The 19,211-nt window shown below is 34.1% G+C and overlaps 1 protein-coding gene across 3 annotated transcripts in view; it reads right to left on the bottom strand.

The window, feature by feature from the left end:
- The window catches only part of ZFPM2 (zinc finger protein, FOG family member 2), a 418,253-nt gene that overhangs the window by 303,195 nt on the left and 95,847 nt on the right, over window positions 1-19,211 (bottom strand). For all 3 annotated transcript variants that reach the window (XM_036232969.1, XM_016147454.2, XM_036232968.1), the window contains one exon: window positions 1,757-1,858. In XM_036232969.1, the coding sequence (XP_036088862.1) occupies window positions 1,757-1,858 (102 nt within the window). The remainder of the gene's footprint in view (window positions 1-1,756; window positions 1,859-19,211) is intronic.

The following is a 19,211-nucleotide window of genomic DNA, read 5'->3' as shown; positions in this document are numbered from 1 at the left end:
ATTTTTTTATATGCATACCTGCTTAGAGACAGACATACATCTTCTTTTAAAGTTTTCATATATTCATATGTGCCACAAGAAAGAATAACATTTTCTTCAATATCAGCTAAAAAAAATTTTCATTAAATCAGATACATTAAATAAATTTAACTTAATAGTGAAAGATCTCATCCTGAATGACAGCCCTGCTTTACCTTGCTCTCCGACTTTTTTTTTTTTTTTTAAGCTAATAATGTAACTTTATTTCTGGAAAAGCTTCCTGAAAAAGACAGCATTGGGTATGCAATAAGTGTTTAGTAATTTACAACCCCAGAATTTGCTTACTTCCTTCCCAAGTACTGAGAACACTGTGAGCCCCAGATGAGCAAACAGAACTCGTCCCAGACCAGTTTGCCCCACAGAAAGAAGCCAGAATTCGTGTTTTGCAAGTAGGTGCAATGGAAAAGGCAATTTAATCTAATTTAAACATAAAACACTTCTAAAAACTTATATACTTACATACTTAATTGCACAAAGAATCATAGGCTATAAAGTTCACCCACCTTTTTTGAGTCAAATGTAATCTCCAAGAACATTTTTTTTTTTAATTTTCAAAGTACATTTTTGTACTTTTTTAATCAAGAGAATTCCTCCCTATATTGAGAAGACAGAAGCATGATGTAGTACGTTTTGAAAATGCCAGAAAGCTATGTTTTCTTTCAAACTCTTAAAATGTGGTATTATGGTATTTTAAATATAATACATTTTGGTCCAAAATCTTCTATACCATTCTGCTATAGTACACAGAATACAAACATTGTGTGTATCATGAATAACATTAGAAATGACATCATAATAATCAGATATATTGTATCTTCATTTTTGTTTGCATTATATTTTCCAGCTGCTGGTTTCAGAAAATTACCACTGGAGTTCCTCTCGTCTCCATGCACAGCAGAGAGCAATTTGCAAAGTCATGCAAGGGTGAAAATGTGATTGAAATAGAGGGATCTTTCTTAATGAAAAATGTTACTGCTTTGGATGATGGCTAAAACTATTTCGAAACTTGCTCATATTCTTAAACTCTGCGACACAGTGGTCTCCATTTATGAATATACCATCAATTGTAAATTACTTGGCACCAAAATAAAGGTTTTTTTTTTTCTACAGAGTTCTTATGAACTATATATATTTACATAACATATTGATATTTTGAAGTATTCTGATCTTTTTTTTTTCTTAAAATGATTAAAGGTCAGGATTTTTAAAATTTAATTTAATTTTCATTCATGAAAGTGAAAATGTTGCCAAAACTTTGAATCAAACGGGAGCATATGTTGATATTTTTCAAACATATTGAGATTCAATCTATGGCTTACAACATGACTAAACTAAAAATATTTCTTTGGAGTATTGTTGTTTGTTACCTGTTTTTAAGCTTTAAAATTATGCCCAATATGAATGTGGATACAGCATAAAGAACTCTTTCCAAAAAAAGCAAGTAGAATTGCCTAATTCTTACATAAGTATGAAAGAAAACAAAATGAAGAGTTCAAGCAGAGGTAACACTTTGGTTTTTATAGTTTATCGAAAAAATTAAAATCTTAAAAAAAATGATGTTCATTTAACCTTTCACGTAACCAGCATATACACAATTTAAAAAAAAAAAAAGAGTTGATACTGAAAGGGTTTTATAACCTAATTAAAATTTAAGAAAAAAAAAAGTAAATTTCTGAGAGTAGCAACAGATGGTTGAATTTTAGATTTTCTGTCCTACCTGGTCCATCCCAGTCATCTGTCTCAACTCCAGGTTGCCCTGGTTTCTCTGACTGTGTGTCCCCATCTGACTCTGCCGTCTCCTGGACGCCTTCATTATCGCCTGGAAAACATCAACACACAGAGAGAAAGAGAAATGATTGAAGCCCTCTATTTGACACTTAAATCCTCTTAGAGGGATGTCCTTAGCATATGTGTAATTATATGCTTGTTACATATATTGTCATTATACTGACAAATCCATGAATAATCATTTTGCTATCTACAATGACTTTATAATAAAGAGAATCAGCATAATTCATCAATAAAGAGTTAACTGCTAAAAACAATAAAGGACATTTCCATAAAGATTTTCATTTGGAGTTATGAATATTATATAAGAAGAAAATTTAAAAAGTAGTATGTAATTTTTTGTAATATTTTTAATACAGAAAACCTTAACTCGCTTATTTCTGAATTATAATTTTTGTAGAGGCAAGATGCAGAAGACAAAATTAAATATCATAGGAAAAGACATTTATGTTTTAGGGTGAATTTAGGCTATTTTGAAGAATAATTTTATTCTTCTCCAGCTTTAAGCCTGCGGAAACTAGGTCGTGTTTATTTTAAAAATGGGTCTAAAAAGCCATAATTAAAAGATTAGCATTTGAGATGAGCCAGTGACTCAGTCTTCACAATGCAAGAAGCTATGAAGCTATACTTATAATAATAAAGTAAGTGCAGCTAACTTGTACAATTTCATGCCTTCATTTTCACGTAATAAAAGCAAAAATGTAACATATTTTGAGCAAAAATATAGTTATGGCAAAGGAGAAACAGATTAACCACGCATTCACATTTGAAAGTAAAAATCTAATTTATAAGTACCTTTATTTTTTTAAGTGATAGTGTAACAAATGATGTGCTGTTTTAAAGAAAAATAAACCACTTTAATAGGATGCACAAAAAATATTAAATAATACTTCTTATAAATTATAATAGAATTCAGAAAAAAGAATAACAGGAAAATGCGATGTCAGAAATCAAAAGAGTGCACACTACAAACATAGCAACTAAACTCAGAGTCTAATAATGCTAAAATTTTTAAATTAAATTGCTTGCCCTCTGAAGCATTCAATAACTATTTTCCACATAGTTGCCCAAATCTTGAATAGTTTTAAGTCTTTGCAGACACACTGAATTTTTAAAAATCTTTCAAAGTAACCTAAAAAATACAAGATTTTCAGGAAACTATTTGTTACTACAAATGATATTGTGATGTTCATGAGTTTTGAACTTTAAACTCCATGAATTTTATATGTATTTCTATATACAGCTTCCCAAAATACATTAGTTTTAAAAAGTAGGAAAAAAGGTAACGAGAGAATGTAGAAGTCCAGTGACAGCTCTGTTGACTGTAATTTGCTAACAGAGGAGCATTGGCTCTGGTGGGTAACAAAGAAAAAAATCTCCACGCCACCAATCCCCACGTCTGGAACTGAAAGCTCTTTCTAGTTACCTATTCCTTTCAGGATTATCAGAATGAATAGCAATAAAATTCGCTCCAGAAAAAACTATAGTTTCATGTTTAAGGAATTATAGTGGGTATAGTTGGATATATATAAAAAAATGCAGTTTCTTTTTAAAAGCATAAAGCCAAAGGGGAGATAATCAGCGGGATCATTTCATAAACTATATAAATATCTAACCAATGTGCTGTATACTTGAAATTAATTTAAAAAATGATAAAAAGAAAAGTAGTCTCAAACTCCGTAAAGAGAGTAAGTTCACAAACAATGAAGGTATAAGACTAGGTCTAAATGCCATAAGAAAGGTACAAAGACTCAGTAGCATGATAAGTTTTAATCTTCTGTGCCTGTTTTACGGGTGACACAGAACACAGCCATATCAACCAATTATGAGATCATTGTGCTCTCACTTCGCAGACATAAATAGGGCTGGTCCTCAGCCTGCACACACAGGTAGGCTCGATGGCCTTTTAATGTATTGAAATACTGAGAGTCCTGAACTAACCAAATGCCACTCAGTGCAACCCTGCCAGGTATGCCCTGGTCACTCCCCAGTGAGCCCTATCCCACCACCTCTAACCCAGAAACTAAGGGATTAACCTAGTCCGCAGGATGTTTACGACATCTGCTCTGGCCCGTCAGAGCCCAGGCTGTACCAGTTGTTTAATATTTGAACATTACCCCTGCATATGTAAATATTGAACAAAAGCCATGAGTTAGCAGACTGGCATAACTAGAATCATCAAATAGTAGCTCTGGGGGAGGCCCTTGATATAGACCATGAACTGCCCCTTCCTGCTGGCCCCAGTAGACTCAGCTCCCTCTCTGCCCTACTTTATGCCCCACGAAGGTGGACTTATATGGGCTCCATTACTGGGGCTCCCTTGTTCTCGGATTTCTGTCTGTGTTTAGCCAATGGGAGGCACTAACAGCAGATCAGAGGATCAGAGAGCGGCAGGAGAGAGGTCAGGTACTTCTCCTCCAGTTTATTATTTTGAATGGTCTCCAGTTGCAGTCGATGGCTACCTTACGGCTAGTGCCTCTGCGTGGCGGCCCGCCTGCTTCTCCCATTCTCCCCATCACCATTCCCTCCTCCCATGAGTCTTCAGACCAGGGGCGATACCTTCCCACTGTTGCAAGCCCCTCAGTGCTTCCCATCCCTTGTGAGTCCCCTTAAACCTACACACACTTTGTACACTGTCTCTTCACCAACACTTGTTTAGTGAAACCCATGAACCGTTTCCTCACTTTCCTTCTGGGATCCTTACTGAGTGATACTCTCCATTTCTTCCCAAGCTTTACATACTATCTTCATAATTTTTTTAGTCAGTCATGACTTTGGCAATAATTTTGTAATACTTTCTTTAAATGGACTAACATTTTATAACTCGTATAAACAGATTTTAATAAACAAAAAAATTCTATCATTACTATAATAGAATATTGGTCAGATGGTAAAAATAGAAGGTAATCATAAAAATAGCTTCAAAAAAATAAAAGGAACACTATTATATTCTAGCTAAGTCTATTCAGACTTGGAGTCTCTGGTTTCATTTCCTTGTAATAGAAAGGAAGAGTAGCAAGTAGTATGGTTTTGAAGTCACAGCCATATGAAATTGAAATATTCTCATTGATAACAAAGAATATAAGAAACCTGAAAACCTTCTTGCCAATTGGTTCAATGGTATTTAATACCATGTCAGTGTACCACCTTAACCCTCTTGAGTACCACCACAGATGCCCAAACCAGTTGCAGGGTATCCTGACTTCAACACTTTATTTTTCATGGGGAATAGAGTCCACAGTAGAATCTACCCCTAAGTAAGTGACTTTTTGATTGCATTTCTACAGACCGAGTAGAGGTTTAACTCAAGTTACTAATGCAGGGAAGTTTACCAAAAAACAGAGCAGAGAATACCACCTATAACTTTTAAACAATGTCTGCTCCTTCCAAGCACTCTTCTAAATTCTTAATCTGAAACATAGGAATGTGAGCACAAGAGGGGCCTCTGGGGGCCTCTAACCCAAATTAGACAACTTTACTAATCAGGAAATTGATGCACAGATAGGGTCCGTAACTTATCTATGGTCTTATAGCTACGATGTTTATTTGTGCAAAAGGCAATTCCCCCAAACCTTTCATGCTTCAGAAATAGTGCTTTCCAGTCAACCCAAAGATGACAGATTGAAGCAGCTTTAGGTAGCAGTCCTTTCCCCAAAAAGCAGACAGTAGGCCTATGGGGGAGCATGGAGAGGCATCATAAAAGCCACCCAAAATATCAGTCTGTAGAAGGTTAGGGATTCAGTTTAAATCTCCTAGCTGCCAGTCTGGCATTCTTTCCAAAACATCCTGTCTTGCCTCTCCGCCCTCCCACCCTGCCAGATGGGACAGAAACATGTACAACTAAAACAACTGGATTATAATCCCAGAGCAAGACATAAACAAGCAAGCATGAGAGCATGGTGTTAAAAATCACATATCCCGGAACCCAGAGAACAGAGAATAAAATTCAAGTTTTATATTTAAATATTAACTATATCTCCCTTAAGTTCACACAAAGGAGTAAATCTTACTGAATTTTACTATTGCATTAAAATTATTGGAAACGTGGTTCCATGTAAAAGCCAATCAATAATTGAGTTATAAAGTATATTTTTGAAAATACAGTGAGATATGTAAAAAAATTACTTTCTCTTAAAAACCATATAATCTACTTAAGAAGATACATAATGTGTATAACAGAGGTAACTACTGATTTAAAAAAAAAAAAAAAGTCCTACAATCAGGGCAGTCCACGAATAATTCCAAACAAGAACATCTAAGATATAGAAATTCATAGTCCAGGAAGCATAAAATGACATTGACCATGGAGAACCTACTATAATTAAGTTTAGAGTTGTATTCTTATATTGAAGGAGGAGAGAAGCATTTCAGTGAAGGGACTGATATGATCATGTGACACAAATACGGTAATCAACATATACTTATTGTTTCTATAAACACACCCTGTCAGACTTCTAGTCTTTGAGTTCTCCTTTACTCATTTCATAGTAACACTCTGACTTATGTCTCAAACATTCTTGCCCAAAATTTTTGTGAGACTTTGGTGAAATCTACTCTGAAATACTTTATTAGTCAAATTATGTATTTAGAAGGAAAAGTAATGATATAGTGAGAAACAAGTATGTTTAGAAGAATATATTCTGAGTAACCCCAATAATCACAAAAATTATGTTAAAATATTCTAGCTGAATATACAAATGTTCATTTTCATTGAACAGAAGTGATATAACCATTCTTTGTTGATTAAAATATGACTTTTTGATTCCTAGGCACTGTGTTGAGCACTAAGAATACAAAATAAAAGATGGTTCCTTTTCTCCTATAACATAGAGTAGAAGAGAGACAAATCAACCTTGTATGAGGAATGCTTTGATGGGAACAACCCACGATGTGACAGGAGCACACAGGCATGACATCTAACCCAGACTTGGGGCAGTGGAAGCTTCCTAGAGGGAGGAACCAATAAAATATTGAAATTTGGAGGATGATCTTAGGTAAAACCGAGCTCTTTAGGTTTAATGCCTTGAGGCTCCATGATTGAAAAGCATTTTCAGATTAAAAATGACAGTCATCTCCCCCCAAGAATCCCATACAAAAAAAAAAAAAACAGTATAGGAATTAAGTTATTGTGCAGGAAAAATGGTAGCTTGAAAATGGTGAAAGTACAGACATTTCAATGATACAAGAGTATGATCCAGATGAAGTTTTATGATGCCAAATAGAAATAGTTCAAGAAACAATACTACTAAATGATGATTAACTGAATGAAGTCCTTTCCTTCATTCAGTATAGGCCAAATTCAGCTGTGATTATTCTATTCCAGTATCTACTAGGAAAAGAAAATAGTAGGATAACTACAAATCTCAGCAGACCTTCGATGCACAAAGAAATCTGGTAAATCACTCAAAATGAAAATATTATAATTTGGCTTATTAAGGGCTTGATTGAACTAGTAATTTCATATAATAAAATACTTTCATTAAATGTCACTTAACTGCCAACTCAAAACCATAGAGCTTAGACTTCAACGTGCACCAACATCAGTATTGATAATCCTGATTCATGGGATGATTTGCTCTAATTTGTTTCATTATGAAGCACATATAATTAGAACTACTGAAAATAAATATTGCAGAGTATTTAGTTAAATAAACACTGTAAAAATAGTTGATTCTACATAATTAACAGTGCAAAAGAAATTACATTTGCAACTACTTTAAGCTATTTATGAAACTGTACAAATGTGCAATATATATCATTTTAATAAAAATTCTGAGAGAGAATAGTTTACAGTCTAAGTATTTGTTTTCTTAAAGAAAGAATATAAAAAAGGGAAAGATGACTAAAAACATAAGAATATAATATAAAATGATACACTTGAGTATATTAAACAGAATGGGTCAGAATTAAATTTATATTCATCTTAATATCTGCCATGTGCCAAATACTGAAATCATAAAGATGAATGACACAGAGATGTTATGAAGCTCAGATTCCATATTAGACCTAAACATGGCTACCATTTCTTGAGCACCACTCAGCACTAGCCGAATGCTTTATGAACATTGTTTCAACTGCTCTGCCATGCATTAGTATCTTTATATTTCAGAAGAATAAACCGAGAAGCAGATATGTAAGATGATGTTCGGGCACACTGCTAGTAAGTGGTAGACCCAAGAACTGATCCCAAGTCAGTCTGACTCCAAAGACCACAATCCAAGCCCATGGGGAGATTACAGGCAAAGTCTGCTGGATTTCAAACACCAAAGCCAGCAGGATGTGATCAGAGAGCAGCTTTTCCTTCTATAAACCTGTTTCTTCATTATGCTTTCATATTAAGTGTTTAATGGATTTAATCTTTCAAAGCATTATTTTTCCTAAGGTGTATTATTTTACTTGGAACTTAGTAAAATCAACTACACACAGATGCTTAATCAATAACCATTGCTCACTGACCAGTTAGGAAATTAAATTTTGGTTTCATTCTTTTTAATATAACCTACCACAATATCATTACATTCACTAATTAATTGCTTTCAGCACACAATTTCTATTTAATAACTAAAATATGTCACATTTTTCAACTTTTAGAGCCTTCATCTTCTAAGTTTATCTCAGGAAACTAGCTTTTATTTTAATGGTAATGTTTTTACCTAATTCATTTTTAATCTTTTTACTAATAAAAAATAAAATGATTAGAAATATTATAATTGAATTTTTTAAGAAACACTATTTTTCCCTCACAATAGAGACTTGCTTCTTTTCTATTAATATGTTTATTCTCATGGAAAATTAATAAATAGAACTTTATTCTGATATTAATACAATTCTAGGTTATTCTTGATTTGAACAGAAATGACTATATTGACCATCATTTTTTATCTATTTTTGATTTTTATGTTTGAAATCACCACTCTGGAGTAGCTTATGGAAAATGTCATGAATAATTAATAGCCAAGATAATAATAAGTTTGTTAAGATAATGCTACAAAAACTCTGTTTGTAGGAAGGGGAAAGGAAGAGAGAAAAGAACGCTAGAAAGAGAATTACAGAAAGAGCTAAAATAGCGTTTGATGTCCATTCATTTACTTGCTAAATTCTTTATGCACATACTTTAAAATAGAAATTTCAGCGTATTTTTAGCAAACCACAAACACATTTAATGGGATAATCACTAAATATATCCAGAAACCAATTCATAAAACGATGAAACGGAATAAATGTCAAGCGGTAACAAAATCCATAATATTTCTAAAATTATGGCTATGGGGAGTTAATGGTTTTCCATTGCAAGATTAAACTCTTTTGTTGCTCTTTTAAAAGATATCGTGCATATTTTGTGGGCCCTTCCATTTTTCTTAGTCTAGTTTGCAGAATCAATGAGAGCCCTCTAGGAGGAAATTGAAGGTGTTATTGAGCAATATAATACACAGCACAAATGACTGGAGGAAATACACCAGAATATAGTCTTTGAAACACATGAAACAGAATCTTTAAATTTCATACGAAGTATTGTTGTCATGGTGGTATTGTTGTCAGAGTTCTACTTGCCAGGCAAAAATAATTTCAAAAACACAAATAAACATCTTTTCACTGAAAGTTAGACATTCCTGTAGAAATTCAAGATTTGCCACATTCGGTGAAAGTCACTTTTTTTTAGCACAAGACAGCAGCAGTGTTTGAAAGCAGTCATGCAAGCAAACAGCCTTTCTCAACCCTGCTCTTTTAATCCATGTAGTTCCTATCAATATTAACCTCTTATAGAAATTCTTGTACAATATAACTATTGAACTTTCTTGACTAGGAGTGTTACTATAGCTGTTAGTCATCCCTATAATGTATTTTGCAATCAGCTAAATCATCAAAGTATTTTTTAACAATGAACAGTTCAGAAGTGACAGATCTACTTTCTTGTTCACAACTGCTTATCAGAGAAAAGATATCACATATGTTTTCCAGGTGCTTCCTATAGTTAGGGTACCTTCACAGGAACCGCTCATGAAAGATAAGGTCATAAAAGAGATGAAAAATGTGTGAGCTTCATACACTTATGGTTTTATCATCAGACAAGATAGCTTTGGTTAAAGGACTTTAACAGTCAAAAAAAAAAAAAAAACAAACAAAAAAAAAAAACAGAAAACTGTAGCTCGTATTGAAGGGCGAAAACATTTAAGTTTAAGATTCAGTTTGTGTTTGCTTTTCCTAATAGTCTCACAATATTGTTTGGCTTAAAATAATTGTTTGGTTATAGATTATCCAAATAAAGTGTCGTGTTAAATTAGCTCTGCACTACCCAAATATAGACACAGTTATACCTCCAGATACAAAAAATATATAAATAAAAACATGCAATGATTACCATTTTGCTAACATCTAAAAGGAAATCTAAACATTTCAACTGTTTGAAAATAACAGGTCCATTATTTTGTGGATCCCTACAATTGTGTCTGACTCAAGTCTCCTTTTGGTTGACAACATGTGTATTTTAAAAATGTAGGATTTTGCCAAGTTCTGGATAGTTATAACCAGCACACAGTTATCTTTTTAAATGCATGTGATTTCCTTGTAACTTACATAATAGCCTTTTTCATACCCCAGAATATGAATGATTAAACAAATCAAAAGAGTAGAATTCACATTTATTTGATTGTAAATTTTCATGACCTGGATGAGGAAATAATCCTAAAACAATTGATGACGGTGGTACTGGGCTAAGTCTGTTATTTTGAAAAGAAACTCAATCTTTACAGTCAATAGGTGACTACTGTAATTTGCAGCATTATAGATTAAGAAAAAATTATTGAAAGCACTAACATGTATGGTCACTATAGCATATAAAAGTCACTCTGAAAGTACTGATAACTGAGGAAGGAAGAACGGTGATTTATAAATTCTTTCTACAGTTCTGAACATTTGCCCCTGATGTCAATATTATCCTTCATGGGAAAAGGGTTTTTCTCAACTTAATTTTACTGAAGATTTGAACCATAAGAGAAATTTCCACTGAGTTAATATAAGACAAATTCTCAACAGCGTATCATTCAAAGTTTTTTATTCCTCATTATTTGTCTCAATTAGCACTTGAAAGAGTCAAATATATGAGTAAGTGTTGGGGGGGGGTAGACATGCTACTTTAAAGATGTTTCTATAATATGTATTTGAAAGTTTATTTTTAAGTAGTTATTCTTATTTTCTCCTTCCCTTCTCCCCTACTCCTAAAACAAAAAACAAACACAAAACAACAACAAACGCCTCGCTGCAATTCACCAGTCAGAGGAGAATTCTATCTAAACAATTAAGGCACTTCTTGTTCCAAAGACTAATGTCTGATAGTCTGTAAATAAGGATATACAGCACTGTAATTTACCTATGCACAGATCTATCGTTCTGCCATTAAGAAACCGCTATCTCTTCAGTTTGCCGGTCTCAGTCTTCTAGCTTCAAATCCAGCATTCGCTTTAGGAAATCATTATCATTATCATCAACAACAATAAAAAGTAAAGCTGAATCTCATAATCTCTGAAATTGTTTCCCCAGCAAGCTGATCTAATCTAAACAGAAAGATCAAACCAGTATGAGAGGGTAATGACATTTGAACATTGCTCTCCATCTAATCTTACTGCTTAGTCTTTCCTTTTTAACAAAATGATTAATTCTAGAGAAGCTATTCCTTTCTCATAATCCATTTAGAAATATAATGCATAAGCAATCATTCATTACCATAGAGTTCCATTAATACAATATAATTTACCTATTATAAATAGACTTTCTTAGAGCCATATATCCAAAATGCTAAGGGCAATGGGGAATCCATATTCTAGAACACCAACTAACAAAGACTTGGGTCCATATCTGAATCCATGCCTTTTATCCAACACTAGTTCAAATTCCCTAATAATACATGACTCTCGGTGCTCACAAATATACAATAACATTTATTTCTCCTAATAAACTCCGCTTTTTCTACTGCTTGACCACTGAGATTATATATTATTCCTCTGTTTTCTCTCTCTACTATGGCTTACGGGAAGCTCGAATTTGCATTTAATGCTTCAGAAGATATTTGTTTTCCTTTCATTATTTCTTATCCTTCACTCTATGATCACCATCCTTCCGATCTCCCTGGCCCATACCTGTCTCTCCCGGGTCAACTCACACTACAGTCCCCATTGTTCTCTTTGTATGCTCGCCAGGCTCTTGCCAACCACGTGCTGTTCCCTCTACCTGGAACCCTATTACTTCTTTTCACTTAAATAATGCCTATTCAGCATTAGACATAAGCTCGAGTATCGTATTCTTAAGGAAACTTTCTCTGAACTTCCTCGCTAGGTCAAACCACACTGTACCATCGGTGTGATTATTTTATTAATGTCTGCCTCCCTATAATGCAAATTCCAGGATAGCCAAGACCTTCCCTGTGTTTACTCACATGGTATTCACAGCATGTCTTTCAATGTCTGATATAGAAGGTGTTTGATAAATTTTTATCAGATTGGATAAAGCATGGATGTGGAATGGGGTGACTGTCATGGTGCTTTGAGTCATTAATGATCCCAATAACCAAGCAAAGACAAAAAACTATGACCTTTACGTAAGCTGAAAACTCTCCATAGTAACAAAATTTAGAGTTGGGCATATAGGCACCTGATTTAAAAAAAAAGAAAAAACCCACATTTTCCGGCCTCCTTGTAAGTGAAGTGGCCCAATCCTCACTCCACAAGACTATGTTCTGGACAATGGGGTATAAGTGGGGAAGTCCTGTGGAAGCTGTCAGGGTCCTATTTTTACAGCTGTATCTAATACTAATGAATTTTTCATACCTGTGGGGGGAAAAGCATTCTAGTTCATGTCAGCCTCATCCAAACTCAGATCCATATCTAGCTTCCACCACAGGGATACCCCAAGTATGTTATCACAAGACCTAGTCAGACTCTTTACCACAAGGTTTCCCCATATCACCTCCTCCCTCAGGGCCAGGAAGAGGTCCTTGGCTGCTGGTGATAACACGGGAAACACATAGACGGTATTCACGGCATCATCTAGATTTTCAGGAATGTGAGAGACTTTTTTCTTCTCTCTGCTTTAATTTTTAACACAGTGTGGTCTCTTTAAGCTCAAGGCAACTTATCCTATAATGATAATAGATTTGAAATTACAATATCTACTGTAAATATCAAGACATTTCAGAAATCTTAGTCAAGGTTTTCCAAAACTTAGGAAGTAGAAATCAAACTTAACATTCTTAACCGTGGCTGTCCCCTATGAGAAATCCCCTTTAGACCGAAGGTATTAACAGGGTCAGTGCAGGCTTTGTGTGGCCTGAAGCTTATGCAGTTCGGCAGGCCCTCCTTAAAAGAAGAACACAAAGTTATAATTATAAAATTAGGTACAGGACCTTAGAGGGAATCTTTACAAGTGAAGAGTTCTAAAGCTATACTACACTACTGTTCAATATAAAAATATCTAATTAAGCAATTGTTAAATAAACAAAAAAGGTGAATGAGTAGCTCTAATATTCATATAGCAATATTAAGTGTAAGGATAAAATATGAATTTTACATAAACGTTCACGTCTTTCCTTTTAAAGATGATCTGATATTTTTAGGGCCGCCTTAAAAGTTCCCCAACACAACTGCCAGTATTATAGAGGAAACATCATTCTTTTTTTAATTTGGGTTTTCCTTAGGATATAAGTAAATAAGTTATTTTCCCTGTCCATTTTTGCCCAGTATCACTCTCTGTATTTGTAGAAGTGTTCCTTATTATGAGTTACTACGTTTTTGATAGTCAGCCTTTAGGATCAGATTTAGGAGCACAGGACACAAAGATTAAATGAGACAGGTACACAATGGTAGTCTCCATACTAGAATGATGCACATTACCATAAGGAACCAGGAGAATGAATACACTGCTTCTTTAAGCAGCCCCAAGTCAGTATTTTATCTACTCTTTATATATGTTCCCTTGTCTCACTTGTGCAAATATTTTTCTTCACTTATGAGATGGCTGTATCTTTAAGAAATGAGAACGTTCTTTATATATTCCCCTTTCTTCTTCAGTATATGCATTGTCAAGTGTGGCTATGCTAATATAATACAACCAGCAATAAACAACACAGGTTTTCACTAGGTCAAACAAAATAGGTTTTCGGTGTTGGTTAACTAGCCTGGACCATCATTTACATTGAACAAAAAAATAAAGGCTTATCTAGGACCCGAAATACAGTGTCTTGTGCTAATTCTATGGCAACAATAGGAATTACATCAAATCCCATTGTTAAACAGGTAGGTGCGCAGCGTGTTTTATACATCAGCACTGTAGATTTCCACCTTGATAAATCTCTATCGTTAAAAATAATCCCTAAAGAGACCTTCCTTTCTCACTGTCAGAAAAATATAATCACAGCCTACTGTCTGTGCAATTCTACTTTCCATCTCTGCTATGTGCTTAAGACTTGGTAAGATACAGCCACTGTCAAGTTTCAGAACATTTCCTTGTCGAATCTTTCTGCTTCTCCAGATCTTTGATACAGAACCTGTTAGAATGTATTGCTTACTTTTCCAGTTCCTGTGTTTATCTCACTTCCACTCGTACCATCTGCTCTACTGCATTTCCTTCAGAAAAGTGAAAAGTTTTCACAGTGCCCAGAGCATTCCCTGCAAACAATGCCCTATTCTCCTCTTCCTTCCTTCCTTTCTCTGCTTTTTATTTGGTCTTATTTTGTGTTAAGGTCAAACTGTTTTAAAGAGTTCACTTTGCAAACATTTCTACAGGGCTGAAGCTCCTACCCAAAGAATTTTGATGGATATGTAAACATTCTTGCCATTTATTACTGGCTTCTGCCCAAATACACACACATTTTGGGTTCTCCCCACACTTCTGAATTACCTAATTACCTGAAAACAACTTCACAGGAAACAAGCAGTAAAAAATCATGGCTTATTTCATGCTACCAAACCAGGAAAACATAATCAACTAGTCAGTATAATGGCTTTAAAGAGCTTTCAGTATGTCCCTCTCATTTTATCAAAATGCCAGTTCTAATTATTGCAAATTGGTTAATATTGACACAGTCTTTAAAGACATACCAATATGATGGAAATATTTTAAGCACCCCCTAATTCACTTACTTTAACCTTTTCTTATTTCTTGTTTTTATATATGTCCTTATTCTTGGCTGAGACATTTTTAATAGTGTTTAATTAGAGAATGCCAGGTTAAAAATACCTTGAAAGTCAGTTTTATATACTTCATACCTCCAGGCTTCTTCAGATGTATTCATCTCCTTCTACAAGGATTATATAAGGATGGACATCAGAAAATGAAATTAGTTCTCCACTTTTATAAGTACAACTAAGTGAGTTTGAATTCAGTATTAACCTTTAGTAGTTTTGTGACTTTGTCTAAGTTACTAAGCCTCTGAAAGTCACAGGTGAAAATAACATCTACCCTGCAGGACAGTGAGTTGATTAGAAATGATACATATACGGCAAGATGTCTGACTTTCAGGAGCAGTCAGCAAATGAAAGTTGTTATTATCATTATTATAATTATTATAATTGGTGCATAGTTTCAGTGTTAATCTCTGGAATCTCGAACTGAAAAAATAGAAGCTGAAACAGCAATCTGCATTTGTTATCAGTATTTACTTCATTGGTATCACACATTCAGTTATTTTTACTTGACCTTTTAAGAACAACAAAAAAGTGACTGGCTATATCACTATAATTAAATTCAGCATACCACAGATTTCCACATTTCCCTTTACACATTCTAGGCCTACCAGAGATAAAGATTATCCCATCAGGTAAAGAAGGGGCAAATTCTTTAACACTGCCCATTGCTTCTAGAATAATAATAAAAATATTGTTTAAAATTTTACATAATAACAGGAAGATATGAATTTTATATAAGATTAAGAGCTTTGAAAATCTTGATTTAAAACTAAAAATTGCCAGTGCAGAACCAATAAAATGTTTTTACATCATTTATGATGTTTAAGGATAAAAAGTAGAGGAGACAAGGCTACTTCTAAGATATCAGTTTCTCTAAAACAATAACATTTTATCTCAAATCACAATGTGAGCAGCAGTCAAATTCAAGGTTAACTATGTTAATTTCATATGATTAAAATAAATTAGCTTCCCAGGCTTTCCTAAAGCTACTCATACTTTTAGTTTTCTTTTAAATAGAAATATAAATTAAGATTTAGTAGTAGATGTAAATAACTGGCAAACATTAATGTAGATCTGCATGATTGTTATGTATATATTTCTAATTTGAGCAAATAAAATTGAAATAACCATATTTTTAATTTAAAATTGCTATTTACATCATCACAACTTGATCAAAACTACTTTCATTTAACCTCAAACATCACTGAGAAAATGTAGCAAGAAAAGGACTTACAAATTAGTAGTCCTTTATAGTACTCAGCTAAAATTAATGATTAACTAATTCAATATCTAGATGAAAAGTGAAAAATTCACTCAGTAATGCAAATATCTCCTAATATACAAGTGCTAAGATTTGTATACATAAACTAACAGATTAAATAAATTCTTACTTTTCTCCTGATTATTGTAGGGAAAATAAACCTACAATAAATTTTATAAGTCAAAAAATGTTCTTATGCTTGCAAAAACCTTAAATATAAAACCAAAAAGGCAACTTTTTTTAAACGGTAAAAACTTTTATATTAATGTCTAATTTTTATTATTAACAGCAACGAAGCTGATATAAAATAAGGATATAACTAAAACTTAGGCAAATACCTCTCGATATCTTATATGTCAGACACAGAACGAAAAAGACTTTATTACAATATGAAATTCTTTCATAAATTATAAATTAATCATATAATTATAATTTTATCAAATTTTAATATGTTTCAAAAAATTTCTAGCAGATTTTACAGTGGGGATCTATCGATAATCGGCTCACAGGAAAAAAAGGAATTTACGTTATATGCAAAAAGTGGTATGTATTATCATTATGATTCATATAATTGATATGAGTCATTTCAACACCGCGTAAAATCAATCATTTCATTTTTGTTGAAATTGTTATATATCTGGGATCAGAGATGAGGTAGACAGACCAAGCTTGATCTGACCTTTACATATAAATAAGTCATGAATAAAATTTGTACACCTTCTGGTTCCATCAAAACCAAGAAAATGCTAACTTCCCTGTAAGAATAAATTGCCTTCGAATGCTCCCTCATTTTTTCCAAGAGTTGTGGTTTCAGAAAAAAACCAATCTGATCCCAAAGAATAACTACATTTTAGGGATTTTAAGATGTCCATAAAAGAATGATACTACAATATCACAAGGTTTTTTTTTTCAATCTCATGAGACAAAAATATAAGGCATTACTATACTTATTTCTATTTTCTAAAATGAATTATTTTTCATTTTGATTTTTTGCTGGATGACTTATTTAAGAAAAATTTAAATAAAAGTTTTTTTTTAAAAGTCCTGGATCCAGGAAAACAGAGTTTGCCAAGGAACAATAAGATCATGGGGAGGGAGGGGGAGGTGGCGGAGAAGGGAAGGCAGGTCCGTGCCAAGCAAAGCTGGGGGCTGTTCAATCAGCTCTATCAGGGCTCCATCAGTGTCTCCACTCCAGCCAAATCCAGAAAAAACAAGGAGTCAAAGATTCAGGTCAATAAGCTTATAGGCGATTTGCACAAACAGCTCCTCCAGCAAGGTAAAAAACAAAGTCATATTGGTTTTTCTTTTTTATTCCTTCCCTTTGAACTCCCTGGTCCAAACACACTCTGGAAATGTCAATGTTATATGCAAGAATTTTAAAAGCTCAGCTTCTTAATCCTGTTAAGAAAAAAGGAACAAAGTTGCCTGTAAAGAATCTCCTTCCTCACTGAACTCAAAGTGATTAGAGCAGAGCCATCTTTTGCAGATTCTGATTCCAGCTGCCCAAGCTGCAGAGGAGGCAGAGACGTATCATTAAAGGAATAAGAAGAGGAAAGAACCCACGTTGATGGAAAGGTGTGTATGAAAGATAGGTAAACAGATCCTCTGAACTAAAAAAATAATAATAAAATGAAAAGAAGAAGATAGGAAATGGCATGAATGTTTGACACTGGATCAAATGAAGAACAAGTAGTTACTACTCTTACAACCAAATCTGCAAAAAAGGCATGTTTTTCTTATTATTCTCAGTGTTAACGATCTAGATAATATTTTTCTTGCTTTACTTTAACATGGGAAGGAGGCAGAATATATGACAATAATCTAGACTAAGTTTTGTTACAGTTCAACGAGAAATACAGCTTTTGCTAAGTTATTTCTTAATTTTTAAGCAAAGCTAAAATACTGACAGAAAGGAAGGAAGGGGGTGGGGGAGAGGGACATTTCATTACATCTGGCAACCTATTGGCAGAATAGTTAAGCACAATGATGAAACTGATTCTGATCCTCATGCCTCCTACTCTTTCTCTTTCGGATTCAAAGATGTGAAAAGATGCAGAAAACACATAACCAACTCTAGTATTGTGGAAACGAGCAAAGTGACTCATATCATTCTCAAACACCCGCAACTGCTCGTCCGGAAGCCACATTAATGAGCTACAGATGGAGTCTCATCAAGCCCTTGGCTAAAGGGATGATTCTGATTGGGGTTATCTGTATCTCCTGACAGCTTCCCCAGTTTGCTGGCTTCCATGTCCTGCTTTAACCTTTAGTTTCTGCAGCTTTTGTTTTTCTAGGTATATACAGCCTGTGACATGACCATGCCTCTTCCCCAGTTATGCCACAACTCTCCTCTGTGGCTCTCCTAAACCTTCCACAGTGGTGGGAATCCAACAGATTCCTAGAGCAAAAAGTTCCACAGGTATGAGGACACCTGTCCTGCTCCCCAGCTCTCTGCTGTCCTCTTCTGGCTTCCTGCAACACTAGCCTCATAGGTGCAGCTGGCTTGACTCAACACTGAAGTACCTTTCCTCAGGTCTCTGCTCAAAGTTTACCTGCCCCATCACACATGATGTCGCTCTATCATGCCTACTGTTCAGTTTTTCTTCATTGGGCTCAGCATCACCCATCATATTACACAATGTGAGTTTAATCTTTATTCTCTCTCCCTCCTCCTGAGAGTGGAGATAGACTTTTCTAGAAGAGGGCCTAGCATATAGCAAGTATTAAATATATGGGTTGAGTTGTATTGAATTTGATCTATTGAACAGAATTGAAAGCTTCTGCCAACGTAATTAATACCTATTTATGTTTCCTTTGGGTTTGGTATTAATTACTTCTGGGGACAGGGCTAAATCCGAGTCTGAGTAACTCAGGTTTTATTCTATTTTCTTTAATATGCTTTGCATTTTCTATTTTAAAGCTTATTTTAAAGAGAAGTATAATCTTTA

Source organism: Rousettus aegyptiacus, unplaced genomic scaffold (genome assembly GCF_014176215.1).
Source record: "Rousettus aegyptiacus isolate mRouAeg1 unplaced genomic scaffold, mRouAeg1.p scaffold_m13_p_15, whole genome shotgun sequence".
In the NCBI taxonomy this organism is placed as follows: domain Eukaryota; kingdom Metazoa; phylum Chordata; class Mammalia; order Chiroptera; family Pteropodidae; genus Rousettus; species Rousettus aegyptiacus.
The sequence above is the reverse complement of the archived record's forward strand: the minus strand, read 5'-3'. Positions and strand labels throughout refer to the sequence as shown.